Raw genomic sequence first — 18,461 nt, 5'->3', positions numbered from 1 at the left:
TATCCCCCATCCCATCCCACCTGCTGTGGTTCAGATCACTTTACAAGGATACAGTGGGCAGGCTGAATGAAACCGTGGCCAACAGATCTCCTGTACCCATATCGAATTCCCAGACTCAGGGCCGGATCAGACACTGGGGCAGCAGCCTCGTCTGGAGAAAAGCAAAGGCTCAGACCGTTCGGACCATGCACGGTTTGCTCCCAAGCATTTAGCCAGGTACTAAAGGAGCAGCAGCCTCCCAGACAAGTCAGCGCCTTCCTGCTCCTTCCCTCAAAACCACCGTGGCCTGGTCTACACGTTCAAAGCAATGTTATAATGGTGCCCTCTGGTGTCCTTGTCACAAACTGCCACTTAACACCACAGGAAAGCAAAAACAGAAGTCTTAGTAACCACTAAGATGGACTTATCTAGGGAGACTTTCTGGAACACAGAGACCGGCCTGCCTCTATCACCTGAGGGATGGGACTTAAGGGGCATGTACCACCAAGGCCTGGTGAGAAGGTATTTTTGTATTAACCCCTGAAAACTCAAGCTACCACGGAGTGTGGCTGCTTAAAAAGACAACAGACACGGGCTCATGAAATGGCTCCAAGGATAGATAGGTGCTGGTTGCCGCCAAGGTTGATGGCCTGAGTTCAGTCCCAGCGGTTCACACCACAGAAGGTAAACAGTGACTCCTGCAGCCTGACTTCCGATATGAATACCGAGGCACCTATATGCTACCAAACCCACAAAGACAACAAATGCAAGCCGGGCGGTGGTGGCGCACGCCTTTAATCCCAGCACTTGGGAGGCAGAGGCAGGCGGATCTCTGAGTTCGAGGCCAGCCTGGTCTACAGAGTGAGTTCCAGGACAGCCAGGGCTAAACAGAGAAACCCTGTCTCAAAAAATATAAAAAAAAACTTAAAAAAAAAAAAAAAAAAAAAAAAAAAAAAAAAAAAAAAAAAAAGACAACAAATGCAGCCCAGACAAACGAAACTTGAAAATAAATATATTCACAATCCGTAGTTACTCTCCTTATCACCCCCATACTGGTGGGGAGCACTGGAGCATCTTCATCAGTGCAGTGTAGCAGCAGCACCCGTCACACAAATGGAACATCCTCTGAACAAAATGTCCTTTATATTTCCACGTAGGCTTGTGTATTTTTTGGATCATTCCGTTTCATCCTTCTAAACCTCAAAGTTCTTTACAAAATATATCCTTTGTAGACAGAGGTAATACATATACAAATTCTTCAACACAAGTCTGTATATATATATACTTGTGGGTACTGTGGTTAGGAATGTGAAGAGGGAAAAGTACTGAATATTGCTTTAAAAGGGGTCACTGGTTTTATTTTTAGAGTCTCATGTTGTCCAGGCCAGCTCAAACTCACTATGTAGCAAAGGATGGCCTTGAACTCCTGACTCTATGTCCCAAGTGCTGGAATCGCAGGCATGTCACCACACCCAGCTCCTCGGGTCATTTTTATGGGTAAAAACAGTAAGAGCCAAAGATGTTAGCCAGCGCTAACACTCATGAATTCACACACTAAAATTTACTGGTGTGGAGTAAAAAAAGGCCATAACTGTTTCCAAATGACCTTACTAAAACAAAGACTCTCCGGGCTGCCAAACGCCAGCGGGACACCTGCAGGCACCGTAAGAGAAACACTCAGGGCAGACCAGCAGCTAGGATGTTCCCAATGAACGCTTTGCCTTTCAGGGCATGTTCTATTTCCTTTTCTTCAATCTTCAGAGACACCTGGAAAGAGAAAAAAGGCTTTCCGTGATGAAGAGCATCGGTGCTCACACCATTACACCCTCTGTCATATTCCATTCTCCTCAGACCAGCAGGCTAATGGCTGCCATCCTCAGTGGCCCGAATCACACCACTCCGTCCTCACATCCTAAGCCCTAGCTGGCAGAAAAGCAAACTTCTAATCTTTACTTTGGCAAGGGACACGCTCTCCAAGACAGGACAATTAAAAGCAGGGACACACACAAGAAAGCCATTACTTGTACCTTGGTGAGGCGGCTCTCCTTATTTTTCTTTAATCCCACAATGCCCCTGGACTCCAGGAGTCCTGAAAGGGATAAACACTCAGACTGGTCCACAGCTGCCACCTGCTGTTTGCGACAGATGCTACTGTAGGCTTCATATAACTGGGAGGAAATGAGGGAGAGCAAGTGTCACTTAGAAGCCACACCTCATAACCTTACAGACTGAAAAACAAAAATAAGCCCAGAAACTGTCTTAAGTTATCTGAATAGCCCACCTCGCCCTTTTCAATGAACCCTCAAATGGGCAACAGACCTTCTGTACCCCCAACACTTTATGATTATCCTTTAAAAGATCTATTTTTCGGGCGGTGGTGGTGCACGCCTTTAATCCCAGCACTTGGGAGGCAGAGGCAGGCGGATTTCTGAGTTCGAGGCCAGCCTGGTCTACACAGCGAGTTCCAGGACAGCCAGGGCAATACAGAGAAACCCTGTCTCGAAAAACCAAAATAAATAAATGAATAAATAATCTATTTTTATTTTGTGTGTCTCGTTGGCATGTATTTATGTATGTGCACCATGTTCATGCCTGATGCCCATGGAGAGCAGAAGAGTTGTTGGATGCCCTGGAACTAAAGTTACTGATGGTTGTGAGCCACCATGTGGGTGATGGGAATGGAACCCAGGTCTTCCGCATGAGGAGCAACCGCTATTGACTGGGGAGTCATCTTACTCTAATGTAGAACTTAAGAACAGGGCTTTAAGTAAGTTCAGTGGGAAACGTGGAAACGAAGGCAATGGGCTCTACATAGCCCTGGCTGGCAACCATCTTGGCTCTGCCCCTAGGTACCAGGGTTACAAGTATTGTACCACTTAATGGCTAAGTCAGTTTTTAAATTTTGGGGCAGGGGGCTAAGGGTGGTGAGATATGATCTTTCTGTATAGTCCTGGCTATCCTGGAACTCACTTAGACTGGCCCAGAGATTGCAGAGATCCACCTGCTTCTGCCTCCCAGAGTTTTGTTTTGTTTTTTGGAGACAGGGTTTCTCTGTGTAGTTCTGGCTGTCCTGGAACTCACTGCTTGGCCTTAACTTATGTTTTTGAGACACGTAGCCTTGGTTGGCCTAGAATTCACTACGAAGACCGGGTTGGGTCAAATGTGCAAAAAAAGCTCCACATGCCTCTGCCTCCTAAACGCAGTGACACTAGCACTCATTCTTCATGATAAAAACCCATCTTTAATTCCCATGGTCTGGAGATGACAGGTCTTTTGGAAAGTAGCCGTGGCGGGCTGAGCCTCAGCTCCACCTGCTGGGACTCGAAGCTTACCTTCCCCAGGGTGACCTCTTTGATTTTCAGCCGCCTGGTCAAGAGCAGCAAAGAGCAAACCAGGATCTTCTGCTGGAGGGGAAGGGAATCCTGTGTGTTTTCTTGGCTCAACATCACCCTGTTCCCATCAACTTCCGAAATGACTTGGGATATGTGAGCAAGACCAACGCGCTTGGGAACCAGCGACTCGCTGGGCGATTTACCTGCAAAGTAAGTAAGCACGCTTTATTCAATTCCTTTCCTTCCTTCCTTTCCTCCCTTTGTGTAGCTGTCCTCAAAAAATCTGTCTTCTGCTGCCTGCCTCTGCCTCCCGAGTGCTAGGATTAAAGGCACACACCACCACCATCTGGCGCTTTATTGGATTTCTAAGACGTCACCTGTATGTGCGCAGACACATAATGCGGGTTTTGGCTAAAAGAAACCCACGTGCCCATGGAACGGCACAACAGAGGTTCTGCTTCTGGGGCGGAAGACGAAGGAAAAGACAGTTCCAGAAGGCAGGCTTGCCTTTTCTCTGGGAAATAACGATCCAGTTATCTTGTCCTTTAGGATGCAGTTTCATGTTGAGAAGACAATGAATAAGCAAGAACCCAGACAGCTGCCAACAAGCCTGGCTAGCAGCCTCAGAGGTCGGCTGGGCAAGGAAGCCTGCTGCTACAGCACTTGCCTTGCGCAAAGCCCCTCAGTTGATCCTCAGCCTAAAACTCTAAAGCAAAGACGACTGCCCAATAGTTACAAAAGGAGAAGGAACAGTTGGAAAAATTATCTAATATTTTAATTAGATATGAGTCAAACGGGTGGCTAGGCATGGCCAGTAAAGTCAGTCCTGCCTTAGGCCCCACGCCCAGATGGCTTTCCCGAATAACCTCTGAGGTTCGGTCACATGTCCAAACTAGTCTGCAAGACACTGGTGAAAATGTCACAGGCTAGCCTAGCATGTTCCCTCCCCCAGAGCTGGAGGCTGGAAACGGTGGTGAACACACACAGGCCCCGTGGCCCCACTGTTTGCAGAAGCACAGCTGTGAGCGGCAGGATTTGCTCTCTAACAACCATGCCTGCAGTTACTTCCTGAGACCGCCTGCCCTTGCCCCACAATGATCTGCTTCGATTGCTTTACCACAAGCAGGAAGCGGCAGAAGGCTAATAGAGAAACCAGAGCTCACAGATCGAGTAGCACAAGCTCCAGAATGAAGGGAACTTGGAAGTCTATCCTCACCCCTACAAGTCGGCAAAGCCCCTTCTGAGACAACCCTAGCTCGATACCTATCTCATTTTCCTGTTTCGTGGTTTAGGATGGCCCGCGCTGGCCTTGAACTTGTGGCCATGCGGAGTGCTGGGATCACAGGGATGGCCCACCATCCTAAAAAGGTTTCAACAAAACCTTTTTGTTGCCCTATCTTCAGTGCTGTGGAACCTAGTTATTTCTGTACATTAGGAAATTCCTTCTATTTAGTTGAAGCCACCGTCTCTGAAGCTTACTGTACAGCTAGGCCGCTGAAACTAGCCCCACACACCTATCAGAAGTCAAAAGACAGGAGTTAGGTTACTCCCATGATCTACACCAGGAAGCTGGGAGCTCTTTTAGCAGCCTGTGCCAGGGCTGACCCCAGGGTCACTGACAAGCCTGTGTGTCACTGCTAGGGGAAAGGAGCCTGAAAGGACGGATAACCTAAAGAGACAGAGAAAACAATCTCAATCTACATACTGCTATACGCTGCCCACTCACTGCCCAGGCGCTAATTTGGGTTACTATTTGAAACCTTTTAAACTGTTTCTTCTAGTAAATTCTGATGAAAAAAAAAAAAAAAAAAGGAAGTCTCTATCTTGAATTCCCAACTAGAAGGAAGAAACAAGTCAGATCTCCCTACTTCTTTTGAGCTGGACCGGAGTGAGCAGAGAGAGAGGCCCTGAGTTCAATTCCCAGCAGCCACATGATGGCTCACAACCATCTATCTGTACAGCTACAGTGTACTCATACACATAAATAAATTAGAAAAAAAAAAAAACCTAAGGGGCACCCAGCATCCCCAGAGAGAAGGCAGCTCAACCTTGCAACATTCCCGGAGCCTTGGCAGAAACCTTACTCCTCGAGCCCCACCATTTATGAACACCCCTGGGGACTCACTTCCAGGACTGACACAGGCAGGCAAGACTGAAATGACCTACATCCAGCACACCTTGCTCCCTCTTGTATCTGGTGTGCGAAGGGAGATTTAACCGTGTCCGCTTATCTTTCCCTCTCCCCAGCAAGGTAACTAAAGGTCTCTGTTTGGAAAGGCTGACGGGAAGCAGGTAAGATACTCACATTCGGAGAGTGGTTTGAGGACTGTCTGGCTCCTGACATCAGACTCCACAAGTTCAATGGCTCGCCTATAAAAAAAAATTTTTTTTTCCAAAATTAATTTAGTATGGCCCAAACCAAATACCACACTAAGCCACCATACATCAAAGCAGGCACATTAACTAAAAATACATTTTAAAAAAATGAAGGTCAGGCTGGGGAGATGGCTCAGTGGTTAAGAGCACTGACTGCTCTTCCAAAGGTCCTGAGTTCAATTCCCAGCAACCACATGGTGACTCACAACCATCTGAAAAGGGATCTGATGCCCTCTTCTAGTGTGTCTGGAAACAGCTACAGTGAACTCATATAAATAAAATAAATCTTAAAAAAAAAAAATAAAGCCAGGTGGTGGTGGTGCACACCTTTAATCCCAGCACTTGGGAGGCAGAGGCAGGCAGATTTCTGAGTTCAAGGCCAGCCTGGTCTACAGAGTGAGTTCCAGGACAGCCAGGGTTACACAGAGGAAACCCTGTCTGGAAAAAAAAAAAAAAAAAGCCAAATAAATAAATAAAAATTAAGGTCCCTTACAAGTTTGGTGCCCAGGACCCAAAAAAGGCAGCTCTCTCAACCACCTGTAACTCCAGTTCCAGGGGATTTGATGCCCTCTTCTGGCCATCAGAGGCACTGCACACATATAATATACAGACACAGTCACAGCATACATACACAGAGCTAAAAGAAGTAAATAAAAGCCCAGCAGTGGGGCAGTGGTGACTGCACACCTTTAATCCCAGCACTTGGGAGGCAGAGGCAGGCAGATTTCTGAGTTCAAGGCCAGCCTGGTCTACAGAGTGAGTTCCAGGACAGCCAGGGCTACACAGAGAAACCCTGTCTCGAAAAACCAAACAAACCCCAAGGCCAGTTTCCATGGTAGGTTCCAGACCTGTCAGTCACCCAGGAGACCCTGTCTGAAAATCAACTGGGATATGCTGTAGCCCAAGGGAGACTTACCTGCCTTTAAAATAAAAACGCTAAGGATTTTGGAAATAACACCATTCCTTTTGCTTTTACAGATGTCAAGCAGTCTGTCATACACTGAGCCAGTAACATTCTAGATGAGGAAAAATGTCCTGGGTAGATGGAATAGGCAGTGTGGAGACTGGACAGCGCTCCCACACAGCAGGACCCAAAGGGGAGTTCTCAGAGATAGGACACACGTTGGCTAATCTTGCTGGCCTGCATGGCCATTACTCATAGCCGTCGCCTTTACTCAAGGAGTTTGCTGACTAGGGCGAACTTTCTGTCTAGATCATGCCAACCAGCAACAGGAAGAGCTTCCTCTCCCACTGTTCTTTCTAAAAGTGCTTTGACCACAGGAGTCCACGGGCAGACCTGGATCTTCTATCAGGCAATAGGGGGAAGTTGGACCAGCAGGCCAGCACAGTGAGGATCATTTTAATGGACCCAGTGCTCCTACTGGGAGGGAGAACTTTCATCAGTCAGCACAGAGGCTTTCCCCAGCAGGAGAGGCCGGGGGACAGAAGAGAGAAAGAGGTCTAGGGTAGGACTTGGGGGACCACCAACTGGAAGGAGGAAGGGGTGCCCACAAAGTAAAAAGTCTAAAGGCAAAGATGGTTCAGGTCCATAAATAAACCTGCTTGAGACCAGCGAATGGAAAAGCAAACCGGAGCCTTTTTTAATACAGATGTAATTAACCAATCTATAATCACCACGGGGAGTGCCGGCAACATCTCATTTGTTTCTCCCTCCGTAGGTAATGGACTGATAATGTCTCAGACATTAACACGGTGGAAACCCAGCGCTCCCCACTGAGAAACAAGTCCTCTTTTCTGAGCACGGAAAGAGGCAGCGTGGAGCCTCTTAAGTCACATTCATCTGAGCGACACCAGATCATTGACAACATTTCGTCTTTTTTTAATAAAAAAAAAAAGAGTCAACGACGTTATAACTCACCTGCAAACGTCCAGCGCTTTACGGATGTCTCCCGAGACAGCAGACACTTTGCGGGCACAGAACTGAATCGCAGCACTGTCCAGAACCTGGTCTTTTGAAACCTTCAGACAAGACCCAGAAGACATTAGAGTCAGGCCAGGTTAACACTGGCCTAAAATCCAGGAGACTGACTACAGCAGGAGGATCTAAAGTCAAGTTAACACAGCGAGGCTCTGACTCAAATAAATATACATGCAAAATAATCAGAGCTCAGCCTACAACCCTTGCTAGCCTGAGGCAGATCCCAGTCCTGGCAATGAATAAAATAAAAAGTTTCTCTTAGCTGGGTGGTGGTGGCGCACGCCTTTAATCCCGGCACTTGGGAGGCAGAGGTAGGCAGATTTCTGAGTTCGAGGCCAGCCCGGTCTACAGAGTGAGTTCCAGAACAGCCAGGGCTATACAGAGAAACCCGGTCTCGAAAAACCAAAAAAGTTTCTCTTAGCAATTTAAATTCTAATCATATATTTTCAGACTAATTTTGGGAGTGGGAGTATATGCTCACAGCTCCATGCTTAATGCTCAATGTTGCAAAGGTCTAAACCCAACTGGTATCTTCTTAGTTCTAAGGGACACATTGCACAGATTTAAGAATCTTATAGTGGGCAGTGGTGGCACATGTCTTTAACCCCAGCCCTTGGGAGGTAGAGGCAGGCGGATTTCTGAGTTCGAGGCCAGCCTGGTCTACAGAGTGAGTTCCAGGACAACCAGGGCAACGCAGAGAAACCCTGTCTCGAAAAACCACAAATAAACAAAACAAGAATCTTATAGAAAGATGGTGTAGAGGTTCATGAACGGCATAAAAAAGCAAGTGAATCTACAATTTCCCATAGATCCTCCTTTTTGGTTTTGATCGAGACAGACTCTATGTAGCCCTCTCTGGCCTGCAACTCAGTCATCCGCTTGCCCGTTTCTCAAGTAGACACTCACGACTATGCGCAGCTCCTAGGCTCTACTTTTCAGAATTTATCACATTTATTTACTTTTGTTTGGAGTGGGGGGTGGAGTAGAACATGTGTGCTACAGCTGTGGAGGTCAGAGGACAGCTTCCGGGCTCCTTCCACCACGTGGGTCTCAGGGACTGAACTCAGTGCCTTGACCTTCGGAGCCACCACACTGGCCCAAGCCCCGCTTTTAAAAAGCCATTAAGGAAGCATTTGAACCCTGTAATTCCCGCTCTTCTTTCACCAGCAGAAACTCACATAAAAATGTTCTCACTCATTACGGTCCACAGGAGCTTGCCACACCATTCATAAAGCAATCAAACTTAAATATTTTAAGCCCATTGTTAGTTTTCCATCACAGAGATTATCCCGGCCACAGAATTTGGCACAGCAGCCGGCACTCACCTGATTAAGTCTATCCTGCAAGATTGCAGCTATCTGATTCCTGGTATAAGGTGGGAAGTTCAATAACCGCGGCTTACAGTTTTCTCTAGCTTCAAGTCTCGGCAGAATTCTGTCTGTGAGATCTAGGGTATTAGCAATACCTGAGAAGATAAATAACAATTACCACTAGCAGCAAAATCATCCTAAAAGGAAATTAAGCCCTCTAAAATTCCTGGCTTAACCCAGCACTTCAACTGTTGCTTCCACTTGACCCATACCCCACGCTGGAAGGTGAGATGGACGGACCTACTAGGTAAGACGTAGTGCTTAGACAGGTATAGTGAAGCATGCTCATAGTCCCTACACAGGGCAGACTGACACGGGAAGCTCCTGGGTTTGAGGTTACCCTGAACAAGGGACACTGTCTCCAGGAAGAAAGGGGTAAGAAAAGAGGGTGGACAGGTAGGTTTCTGTTGAATTCCAGGCTAGCTAGGGCTGCAGTGAAACCTTGCCTCAAAAACAAATCTATTGAGCCAGGTGTGGTGGTACCCCCCTACTTCCACCCCGTTTCATCACAGCTCTTTGGAGGCAGGTGAATCTGAGTCCAAGGTCAGCCTGGTCTACAGAGCTAGTTCTAGGACAGCCAGGGCAATGCAGAAACCCTAACTTGAAAACCAAAACAGACCAAAAAGCAAATCTATTGTTTTAAAATGTATTCTGCTCTTTTTAGTACATACATGACGAGAAATGAAGCCATGGCTTTGTGCACACTAAGCACATGCTCTATCAGCAACTCACACCCCTCACTGCCTATGTTACTTTGCATGATTATGTGCACTGTATGTTCACACTCGTGTATTTGCACTTCTGTGTGAGTGTAGGCGGGGCCTAAGTTGGTGTCAGATGTTCTCCATTAGGGTTCTGCACCTTAGGTTTTTTTTTGTTTTGTTTTGTTTTGTTTGTGAGACAGGGTTTCTCTGTGTAGCCCTGGCTGTCCTGGAACTCACTCTGTAGACCAGGCTGGCCTCAAATGCAGAAATCCACCTGCCTCTGCCTCCCAAGTGCTGGGATTAAAGGCGTGTGCCACCACTGCCTGGCTTGCATCTTAGTTTTTGAGACAGGATCTCTCAAGTTTATGCAAACACTTTGCCCAGTGAGCCATCTCTCCAACAGCAACCCCTATTAAAAGGATTTTGCTTGCTATGACACCCCAAATCATGATCTTCCTGCTTCATCTTTCCAAAAAGCTGTGACCCCAGGAATACACTGTGGCATCTGGCTCCTTTGCTATTTTTATTTGGATCTGACAAAAATCATGGTTATGTTCACTTAATACCATAGTAATTTTCTTATTTTGCTAAAATAGCAAGCTGACTTAGGATCCTCCATGGGTATCAGGGAGGCAAGCGGTGCAGAGCTACATGCAAGCAAAACACCCACGCACGTGAACTAACAAACGAGAGAGGTCACTGCCGTGCACAGGGAAACCTCACGGCTCAGCGGACTAAGCACTGGCTATGCAGGCACAAAGAGCTAGCTGTAGACCTCAGAAGCCATGTCCGAACTAGGAAGGCAGGGTGGCCCACCCGCAAACCCAGCACTTAGGAGGCAGAGAGCTCCAGGTCCAGCAAAAGACTCTGCCTCAATAAATAAAAATGAAGACCCGTGATGTCAACTTCTGGCCTCTACACACCTGTGTGCGCTAACATGCTTCACACACGGAATAAGCTGAACAGACCTGAAACCGTTAACAAAGTAAGCAACTGAGCACTGACCAATGAGCACCAGTCGGGAGTTGCTTAGCCACGGCCACTCAAACAGTGTGTATAATACATCCTGCCCTTTGCTGTCCAGCTGGTCCATCTCGTCCAACACCAACACACTGCACAAAGAGAGAAATATTCAGTACCAGTCACATTCTCAACCTTCCAAAGTTGGATCTCAGCCAACTTTAGGTTGCCTGCCTTAGGCTGGTAGGGCAACAGCCCCCATCACTAACAGGTATCATCCAATTGTTTTCAAGGAACCAGCTTAAAGACAATTACATTTTAAACTAGGTCTGGCAGTGATAATGTATAATGCATTGCCGACCTCTGCGAGTTTAAGGCCAGCCTGGTCTACAGTGCTAGCTAGTTCCAGGACAGCCAAGGATATCCAAAGAAAGCCCTGTTTCCAAAAACAAAACAAAAAGAAAACCATCCCAAACGAAACAACAAAACCCCCAATACAACAAAACAGTTAAAATTTAAACTCAATAGTCAGAAAGCGTAGGGGCTGTGGGTGTGACTCAGCGGTGGAGCACTTATCTAGCACACACAGGGCCCTGGATCTGAGCCCTAGTACCATCAATACATAAATTAGAAAGTGGACTATCTTTCTTTCCTTCAAGCATATGCACCCAAGTCGCAGAGCAAAGTTCTTTCCCTGGGTAAGATCTTAAAAGACTTTCACTGGGCATCACACAAGAGAGAAACACTCACATCATGGGGCCCTTCTCAGCCGTCAAGTGCTTTTCCAGTTTTCTCATCAAGTCCTTCCCAGCTGGTCTGCATAGTTCTTCCCGACCAATCTCCTGAGCAATAGCTGGGAACACAGCCTGGGCACTCCTCAGGGACATGCAATTCAGCAGGATAGTTTTAAAGCCTTTTACTTCCTTCTAGGTTTAAAAAAAAAAAAAAAAAAAGCAAACATGGGAGTTATGTCCTCTTCAGACAATGATTTCCACAAACCTGACCAGGATCTCAGAGCAAAAAGAGCGAAGCTCTACTTTCTTTGGAAAGAGTTATACCCTGAAATAACAAAATTTCTTCCTTTTAGGAAGCATTCAATTTCCTAACCATCTATTCTTCCTTAACTCTTAGGAGTCAGTTGTTGGGGCTGGAGAGACAGCTCTGTAGTGGCTGCTCTTCCAAAGGACTAGGATTCAATTCCCAGCACCCATACTGCACAACTGTCTAGAACTCTAGTTCCAGGGGAAACATACATGCAAGCAGAACACCAAGCCCCAGGCATGCACAGACAAATATTGTTTCATCAAAAGTCTCCGTAATTCAGATTCTTGGAGTACCTTGAAGTCTTGCAGAATCCGGCTTAAACAGGCAGTTTTTCCAGTTCCAGGAGCACCAGAAAGGTAGAGGCTCCCCGCTTTTCCCCCACAGACGTGTTCCTTCAGGAAATCCCTGATGACTCCCATCTCCTGCTCTCTGGCAGGCAGCCGGTCCGGGACAGCTGTATTCAGGACTAGCTTTGCTTGCTGATAACAAGTGCCTGTGTCAGACATAAAAGGACATTTAAAGACATAGCTGAAGGTGACTGGGTTTCATTTAGATCCACCGGCACGGTTCCTGATGGCTACTCTACCACGTAAGGACGTACCTTCTTGCTTGAACAGTCTTACACACACAGATTCCTTCTCCGGTGGACATCTCTGCTCAAGATTGGTTTCGCTCTCTGGACCTCTTTGATTGGAGGAAAGTATCTGGTGTTGGTGAACTCTGTCTTGTTCTTTTTGGGTGGAAGCCTTAACTGTGGGCTCATCATCGAATACTAATCTGCACCCCTTCCGCGTATGGGAGCGAGGGGGGCCGTTTTCTTTCTTGCCCAGCTTTGGCGGAGAACAGGGAGATAAGCGGGGAGTGTTGCACAGGTTGTCGTCGCCTGAAACATGGAGTAGGACATGCTTACTTCACAGCAACGCTGTCAGCCACCTCAAACGGGGTCTGTCCTTCACAGTGGAGGGCAGGAAAAAGAACCACAAAGACTTCTCTCACATTCGCAAAGAGGTGAATTTCTTTCTTTTTTTGAGACAGGATTTCTCCATGTGGCCCTGGCTGTCCTGGTTAATCCAGGCTGTCCCTGAACTCACAAGAGGGAAATTTTCTACCTGAGCCAGAAGCACAAAAGAAACCTGTCACCAAGGAGCGGATATGACCACCAGATGGCACCCCTGAATCTTATCCTTTGGTAGAAACCTAATGAGTTCTAGTGGGGTGAAACTGTAAGGTTGTTTTAAAAATGGGACTCCTGAAACTTGGCGATAAATAAGGATAAATAAGTTCCCTCTAAGGGAAGCTGTTTGCGTGCACCAGTGGCCCAGCAGCCTGGGTAGCTTTTCCTCACTGTTCCAATACCACCCCCTCAAGGGGAACCATCTGCAGATATTCCAAATCACCCCCCCACTCACAACAAATATTCTCGGTACACATCGAGGAGTATCTACCGAAAACAACAGTATAAAAGCTCTTAGCCTGGCATGCAGAGCTAAGGGTACAGCACTTCCAAGCACGGTTAAGGTCTTGGGTTCAACCCCTAACATCCAGCAGCTGCGTTATCATCACACACTGCATGTATGAGTAGTTCCAGAAGGACCTCAAGTCTGAGGCAATCCTGGGCTACAAAGTGAGTTCCAGGCTAGCCTGAGTTATAGATTATTTCTCCAAAAAAATCCAAACAACACGTCTAAAAACGGAAATGGTTGTTAAGTACTATTTGACAACGAAAATAAAAAAAATATTAAGAATCTCATCTAATTTTTCTTTCTCAAGACAGGGGGGGGGGGTTCTCTGTGTAACCCAGGCTGCCCTGAAACTCACTGTGGACCAGGTTGGCTGGCCCCAAACTCAAGAGATCCATCTGCCTCTGCCTTCTAAGTGCTGGGATTAAAAGCATGCTCACCACCTTAATTTCATAAGTACGCGGGCAAATTTCACAACACTATAACTTCAAGGGACATATAAAGGACAGAACTAAGGAAATGAAGATCAAACCCAGGTTCCCCAGCAAATGATCACTATTAGTGGACAGCTTAACTGTGCAGTTTGGTACACACGGCAGCCATTATGAAAGCAAATACAGCTCCGGTTTTAAGAGCCAGGCCTTAGCATCATGGCAAGAAAGGCTGAGAGCTCAGTCACAAAGTCGCACTCACAATGTGGAAAGCTTACCCAAACGTTTTCGGGGACTGAGCGGCAGGATCTTTATGTCCGCACATGGAGTGGCGGATACAGGCTGGACGTTTCTAAGCTTTCCTTCACTGTCACCAGACTTGGTTTTGCTCAGGGTCTTAGATAGCTTCTTTTTCGGAAAGCTGATGGTAGCTTGTGTCTGGGATCGGGTTTGAGGCATGATGGCCACACAACTGGATACAAAGGAGAATTAGGAAAGCGAAGAGAAAAACACACAGAGCTTATTTATATTGAGGACCAGCACTCCATAAAATCATGTTAACATAGCATTTTTAACATTTAGTTCTGCTTCTCATGCAAATCTATGCAATGAAGGGTAAGGTCTGTCTGGTACGTATAACATTGTGTTATACACATATTACACACTACAGTCTGACCATAAGTCAAACGTATAAACTACTAGCCCTCTCTTAAAGAGATAGTCATAGAAACACACGCCTATCGTCCTGGGCATCCTGGGACCAGAACCCAAGTTCTTACACTTGAGCGACGCCAGAAGTTTATCTCCAGTAATTTCTATAACACTTTTGTTCCACACAAATAAATTTATAATAAAAAAAGTCACTGCTGGTAAAATATATATATATATATATATATATATATATGTTCCTTCACTGCAGACACGTGAGACGTCTTTAGCACTAGTTTAGTTCCAGATCGTCACATTTAGGCTCTCCTAAGTCCAGGCCAAGTGCGGCTCCGTCCTCGGCGCAAACCTAGCCAGCCCTCCACAAAGCTCTCAACCCCACCCTACACCGCTTCCTCCCAGCAGCTCTCTGCTCCTTCCCAACACTGCGTGCTCGAACCGCTTCCAGAGCTCACAACCCCCTCCCTGACCCAGCCTCAGACCTCAGGCGATTTCCGCTCTCCACCGGCTTGTTCCGACCAGCCTCAACTCTCTGGACACCAGACCTCACGGAGCTTTTTACTCTTCTGGACTGTGTCGCTCAGTGCACACTCCTCGGGTCTCGATCACAACCGCAAGGACTCTCCCGCCACAAGACCTACAGGAGTTGCAAAGTCAGCTCGCGCCAAATCCGCTCTACCTCTGCCTTCTCGTCTCCCGCCAAAGTCCAGCCAGGCTTCTGATTAGTTGTCACTAATCACCACGCCTTCGCCGGTGACGGCCGGCAGCCAATAGGACAGCCCCAGGTCTCAGAGCCCAACACGAAGTCACACCCACTCGCCTGGGAGGGCGTTAACATCAGAGCCCTCCGAGGAAAGGCGCGCGCTTGCGAGCACGCCGCGCCGCAAGGTCTGGCGGGAAATGTAGTTTTTTTTGCCTCCACGCAATCTACTTCCGTATTTTTACTTCTACTGAGGTATCTTTGTTCCTCGCGTTGCCTAACGTTCTCATTCTGCGGGGCTATCTTTGCTCCTCTTCTCTGCCAAATGTATCTATTTCCATTATTCTGGTGGGCTAGATTTTAAGAGGGCTACTACAAAAGGCCTACTTTTTGAGGGGGCGGTCCTGTATGGCATGAAGCAAATGAATGTGTAAGGTCACAGAGTTCTCTTTGGGGAGGAGCTGATGACTTGAACTAGGGTTTTTGGGGGGCAAGTTCTAGACTTATATAAGCAAAGTGACATCATCTCAGTATTTGTTGACTTGTGCTTGAGAAGTGAGAAACAAGTCCAACACCAAACGTACAATTTCAAGGTAATATATTCCAAGTGCCTTCTTAACATTAATCTATCTATACATCGGAGGGGATAAAATTATGTCCCTTTAATTTGAAAACCTTTTATGGCCAAGCACTAGGGCTTCAGACCCAGGGAAGACAGTTATCGGAGAGGCAAGCTGAGCGTTTAATGAAAAATGTAAATTAGAGTAGTCATCTGCAGGCAGGCCAGACTCCGAGGTTAATAACCCACCTCGGGTTCTTTTAAAGACCAGAACCCAATTCTAGGTAATGGTAAAGCTTATGGGATTTTTGTTCTTGTTTTGTTTTTTGTTCTTGTTTTCTGAGACTTTTTATTTGTAGCCCTGGCTGTTCTGGAACTATGTAAACTAGGCTGGCCTCAAACTCAGAGATCTGTAGCCTGGGTCTGCCTCCCAAGAGCTGGGATTAAAGGTGTGCACCACCACACCTGCCTATATCTTTTATTCTCAAATACCAAATAAAATAGTCACAAAGCTAGGAATAGGAAAGCCACAGCAGAATCACTAGTTAACTATTATTTCAAACAGCTGGTAGGAGCCAATGAATGGGTCCTTAAGTGTGTAGGGCTGAGCTCCGTATTTTACCTCTATCACCTTAATTAGTCTTTATAAGCACCCTAGGAAGTTTTTATAACTAGTTGGAAGAGCTGATATTTGCATTTTAAAGTCTGACAGACAACTAAACTCTTGACTACCTAATTATGGAGGAGGATTAAAGAGAGTTGGGTTCTAAACAGGTCAAGGTGGTGAAGGGGTGCATTCTGTGAAGGTTTTCTAGCAGCTAAGAACTACCTCCAGAAGAAAACAAGCTGCCAGGGACGAGAGAAAATACCACGACGGAAGGGAAGCTTTCAGCTTGGACGCTGTTTCTACCAGGGCAGTGGAACCGGAGAGCACCACCACTGGCTCACATCTTTGTAACTTGAGGACCTCAAACCTGCCCACACCGTTGGAAATAGCAATGAAGGTCCAGTCAGCTTAGGAGCTGGGAGCACATGACCTACCTGAGTTACAGGAGAGGGAGCAGGGAAGTGGTGTTTAATGTGCGTATTGCAGCCTAAGAAGGAATTCACCAGGTTTAAAAACAAACAAACAAACAAAAAAAGAGCCCCACCCCAAGAAAGGTTTGCAGAGTAAATGAAGGCTGTGCGGGCTGGGCGGGACTGAACTGTAAAAGGTTATCTGCTGGAGGCTTCTCCTCCAGTAACTTCATACACACATCAGTTCATCTCTGTCCCTCTGTACTCCGGTTCCTGGCTGGCATGTGTTACTTCTCTTCCTGGTCAGCCCCTATGAAAGGCTTTCCATACCCCGCATAGCTTCCTCCTGATGACTATGATCTACCAGGCTATGGCCTCTGTCATCTTTGTGTGTAGATTCCTGTCATTAAGTCCATGACGAATGCTTATCACACGAAAGGATGAAAAGGACATTCTGTCAGGCTCAATGTCCACTCTTTGCAGGAATGATCTTTATGGTTGTAAAGCACACAGATAGTCTTTTAAATCTCAAAGCCATAAACCGTAGAAGAGTTCGTTTAATTGTGTGCAAAACCAGATCAGACTGCGCGTTGGTGGTGTCAAAGGTGAAACCCTTCTTGTTTCTTCTCTGGTGTGGTCACGATCCTGAGATTGGCATTTTACCATCTACAGGGTATTGACAGGCAAGAGGAAGACAAGTTTCCTTCCCACGAGTTGCAGTTCACGGTCTGGGCCAGGAAATACTTGAGACACATTCACCGCACGCACAGCTGTGCCTGAGTGATCAGCAGTGAACAACCTGGCGTTCTTATCACTTAACTCATACAAGGTCATGGAGCAGGAATCAAGTCACACTGGAAAGACCTGTCCGGCATCTTTCTGAGCATGTGCAAAGGTACACTCGTGGTCCAAAGATACTATCCTCCGAGTGAGATAATTTACCGGGCTGGAAGTTGGGGGTTATTTAAGCGAGTGCTGTATTGCAGGCTATTAAGTCAGAAAGAACAATGAAATCAATAAATAGTTTATTACTCATATTAATAACAATAATGGGTCAAATAATGAGGAATTCAGCCACGCTGGTAGCAACCCTTCCCCGGCAGGTTTTTCTAATCTAGAGTCCCTGAGAGCGATCCACACACACACCCATTATAAACCCGGAGGGAAGAAACTGGCTGGTCTGCCAGCAGTGAAAGTAAGTCAAATTCAGTGGACTCTTGCTGCAGTTACTGTCAGCGGCAAACACAGAAACAAAGAGGCCTGGTTGAATTTTAACACCTAAAGTCAAAGCTCAAGAAAACCGGCTAAGATTTCAGCCGAAAAGGCAGTGGAGATGTGGTGGTGCACACCTTTGATCCCAGCACTGGCAGAAGCAGAGGACCTCTGAGTTCAAGGCTAGCCTGGTCTATGCAGAGATTCACGAGATGAGGGCCCTGCCCCCACCTTTTCTTCCACTGTCTGGTGGAATCTGCCTCAAAGCACAGGCACAGGAAGCCAGTCTAAGGGGTCACAAGGAACAGAACCCATGGGAAGGAGCCTCCGGAGCTCCTTGAGAGAAAGGCAATGGGGAATTAAGCAGCAAATACAGAACAGAATCACTGGTCAGCCAGGCCAAAATGGTGATTTTTCAAATGCACAGGCAGAAAGCCCAAATGTCCCTTTCCCCCACACTCCCTTCCAGGACAGGGTTTGTGTAGCCCAGGGTGCCCTAGAACTCACTCTGTAGACCAGGCTGGCCTCGAACTCAGAAATCCGCCTGCCTCTGCCTCCCAGGTGCTGGGATTAAAGGCGTGTGCCATCATCGCCCAGCCACAAGTCTGTTCTTAAGGGAGCCTGAAATCAAACTGCCATGCTCACCCAGGAGGAGACAATGGGTTTCCTCCTCTATCCCTGCCACCACTTGAAACAGTATAGCTCATGACAA

The 18,461-nt window shown here is 46.9% G+C and overlaps 1 protein-coding gene across 1 annotated transcript; it reads right to left on the bottom strand.

Annotated features, from left to right (window-relative positions):
• Positions 1 to 975: 975 nt before the first annotated feature.
• On the bottom strand, positions 976 to 15,105 carry Cdc6 (cell division cycle 6). The gene is made up of 12 exons (XM_031353700.1): positions 14,744 to 15,105; positions 13,874 to 14,067; positions 12,306 to 12,587; positions 11,998 to 12,197; positions 11,411 to 11,586; positions 10,706 to 10,812; positions 8,952 to 9,091; positions 7,567 to 7,667; positions 5,617 to 5,681; positions 3,312 to 3,514; positions 2,007 to 2,147; positions 976 to 1,746 (listed from the first exon to the last, which is right to left on the bottom strand). Exons 2-12 carry the CDS (start codon positions 14,052 to 14,054, stop codon positions 1,657 to 1,659), a joined length of 1,686 nt encoding a protein of 561 aa, XP_031209560.1. The 5' UTR covers positions 14,055 to 14,067; positions 14,744 to 15,105; the 3' UTR covers positions 976 to 1,656.
• Positions 15,106 to 18,461: the final 3,356 nt, after the last annotated feature.

This window comes from Mastomys coucha, unplaced genomic scaffold, assembly GCF_008632895.1.
Source record: "Mastomys coucha isolate ucsf_1 unplaced genomic scaffold, UCSF_Mcou_1 pScaffold5, whole genome shotgun sequence".
Lineage (NCBI taxonomy): Eukaryota > Metazoa > Chordata > Mammalia > Rodentia > Muridae > Mastomys > Mastomys coucha.
The sequence above is the reverse complement of the archived record's forward strand: the minus strand, read 5'-3'. Positions and strand labels throughout refer to the sequence as shown.

What these genes read in the sequence shown, in the direction of transcription:
- Cdc6 (XM_031353700.1), bottom strand. Translation starts at nt 14,054, where the DNA reads ATGCCTCAAACCCGATCCCAGACACAAGCTACCATCAGCTTTCCGAAA. An exon ending in CCTCAAACCACTCTCCGAAT is followed by an intron (nt 3,515 to 5,616) that starts GTGAGTATCTTA and finishes CTTACTTTGCAG; the next exon opens with GTAAATCGCCCAGCGAGTCG. An exon ending in AAGAGGTCACCCTGGGGAAG is followed by an intron (nt 2,148 to 3,311) that starts GTAAGCTTCGAG and finishes ATTTCCTCCCAG; the next exon opens with TTATATGAAGCCTACAGTAG.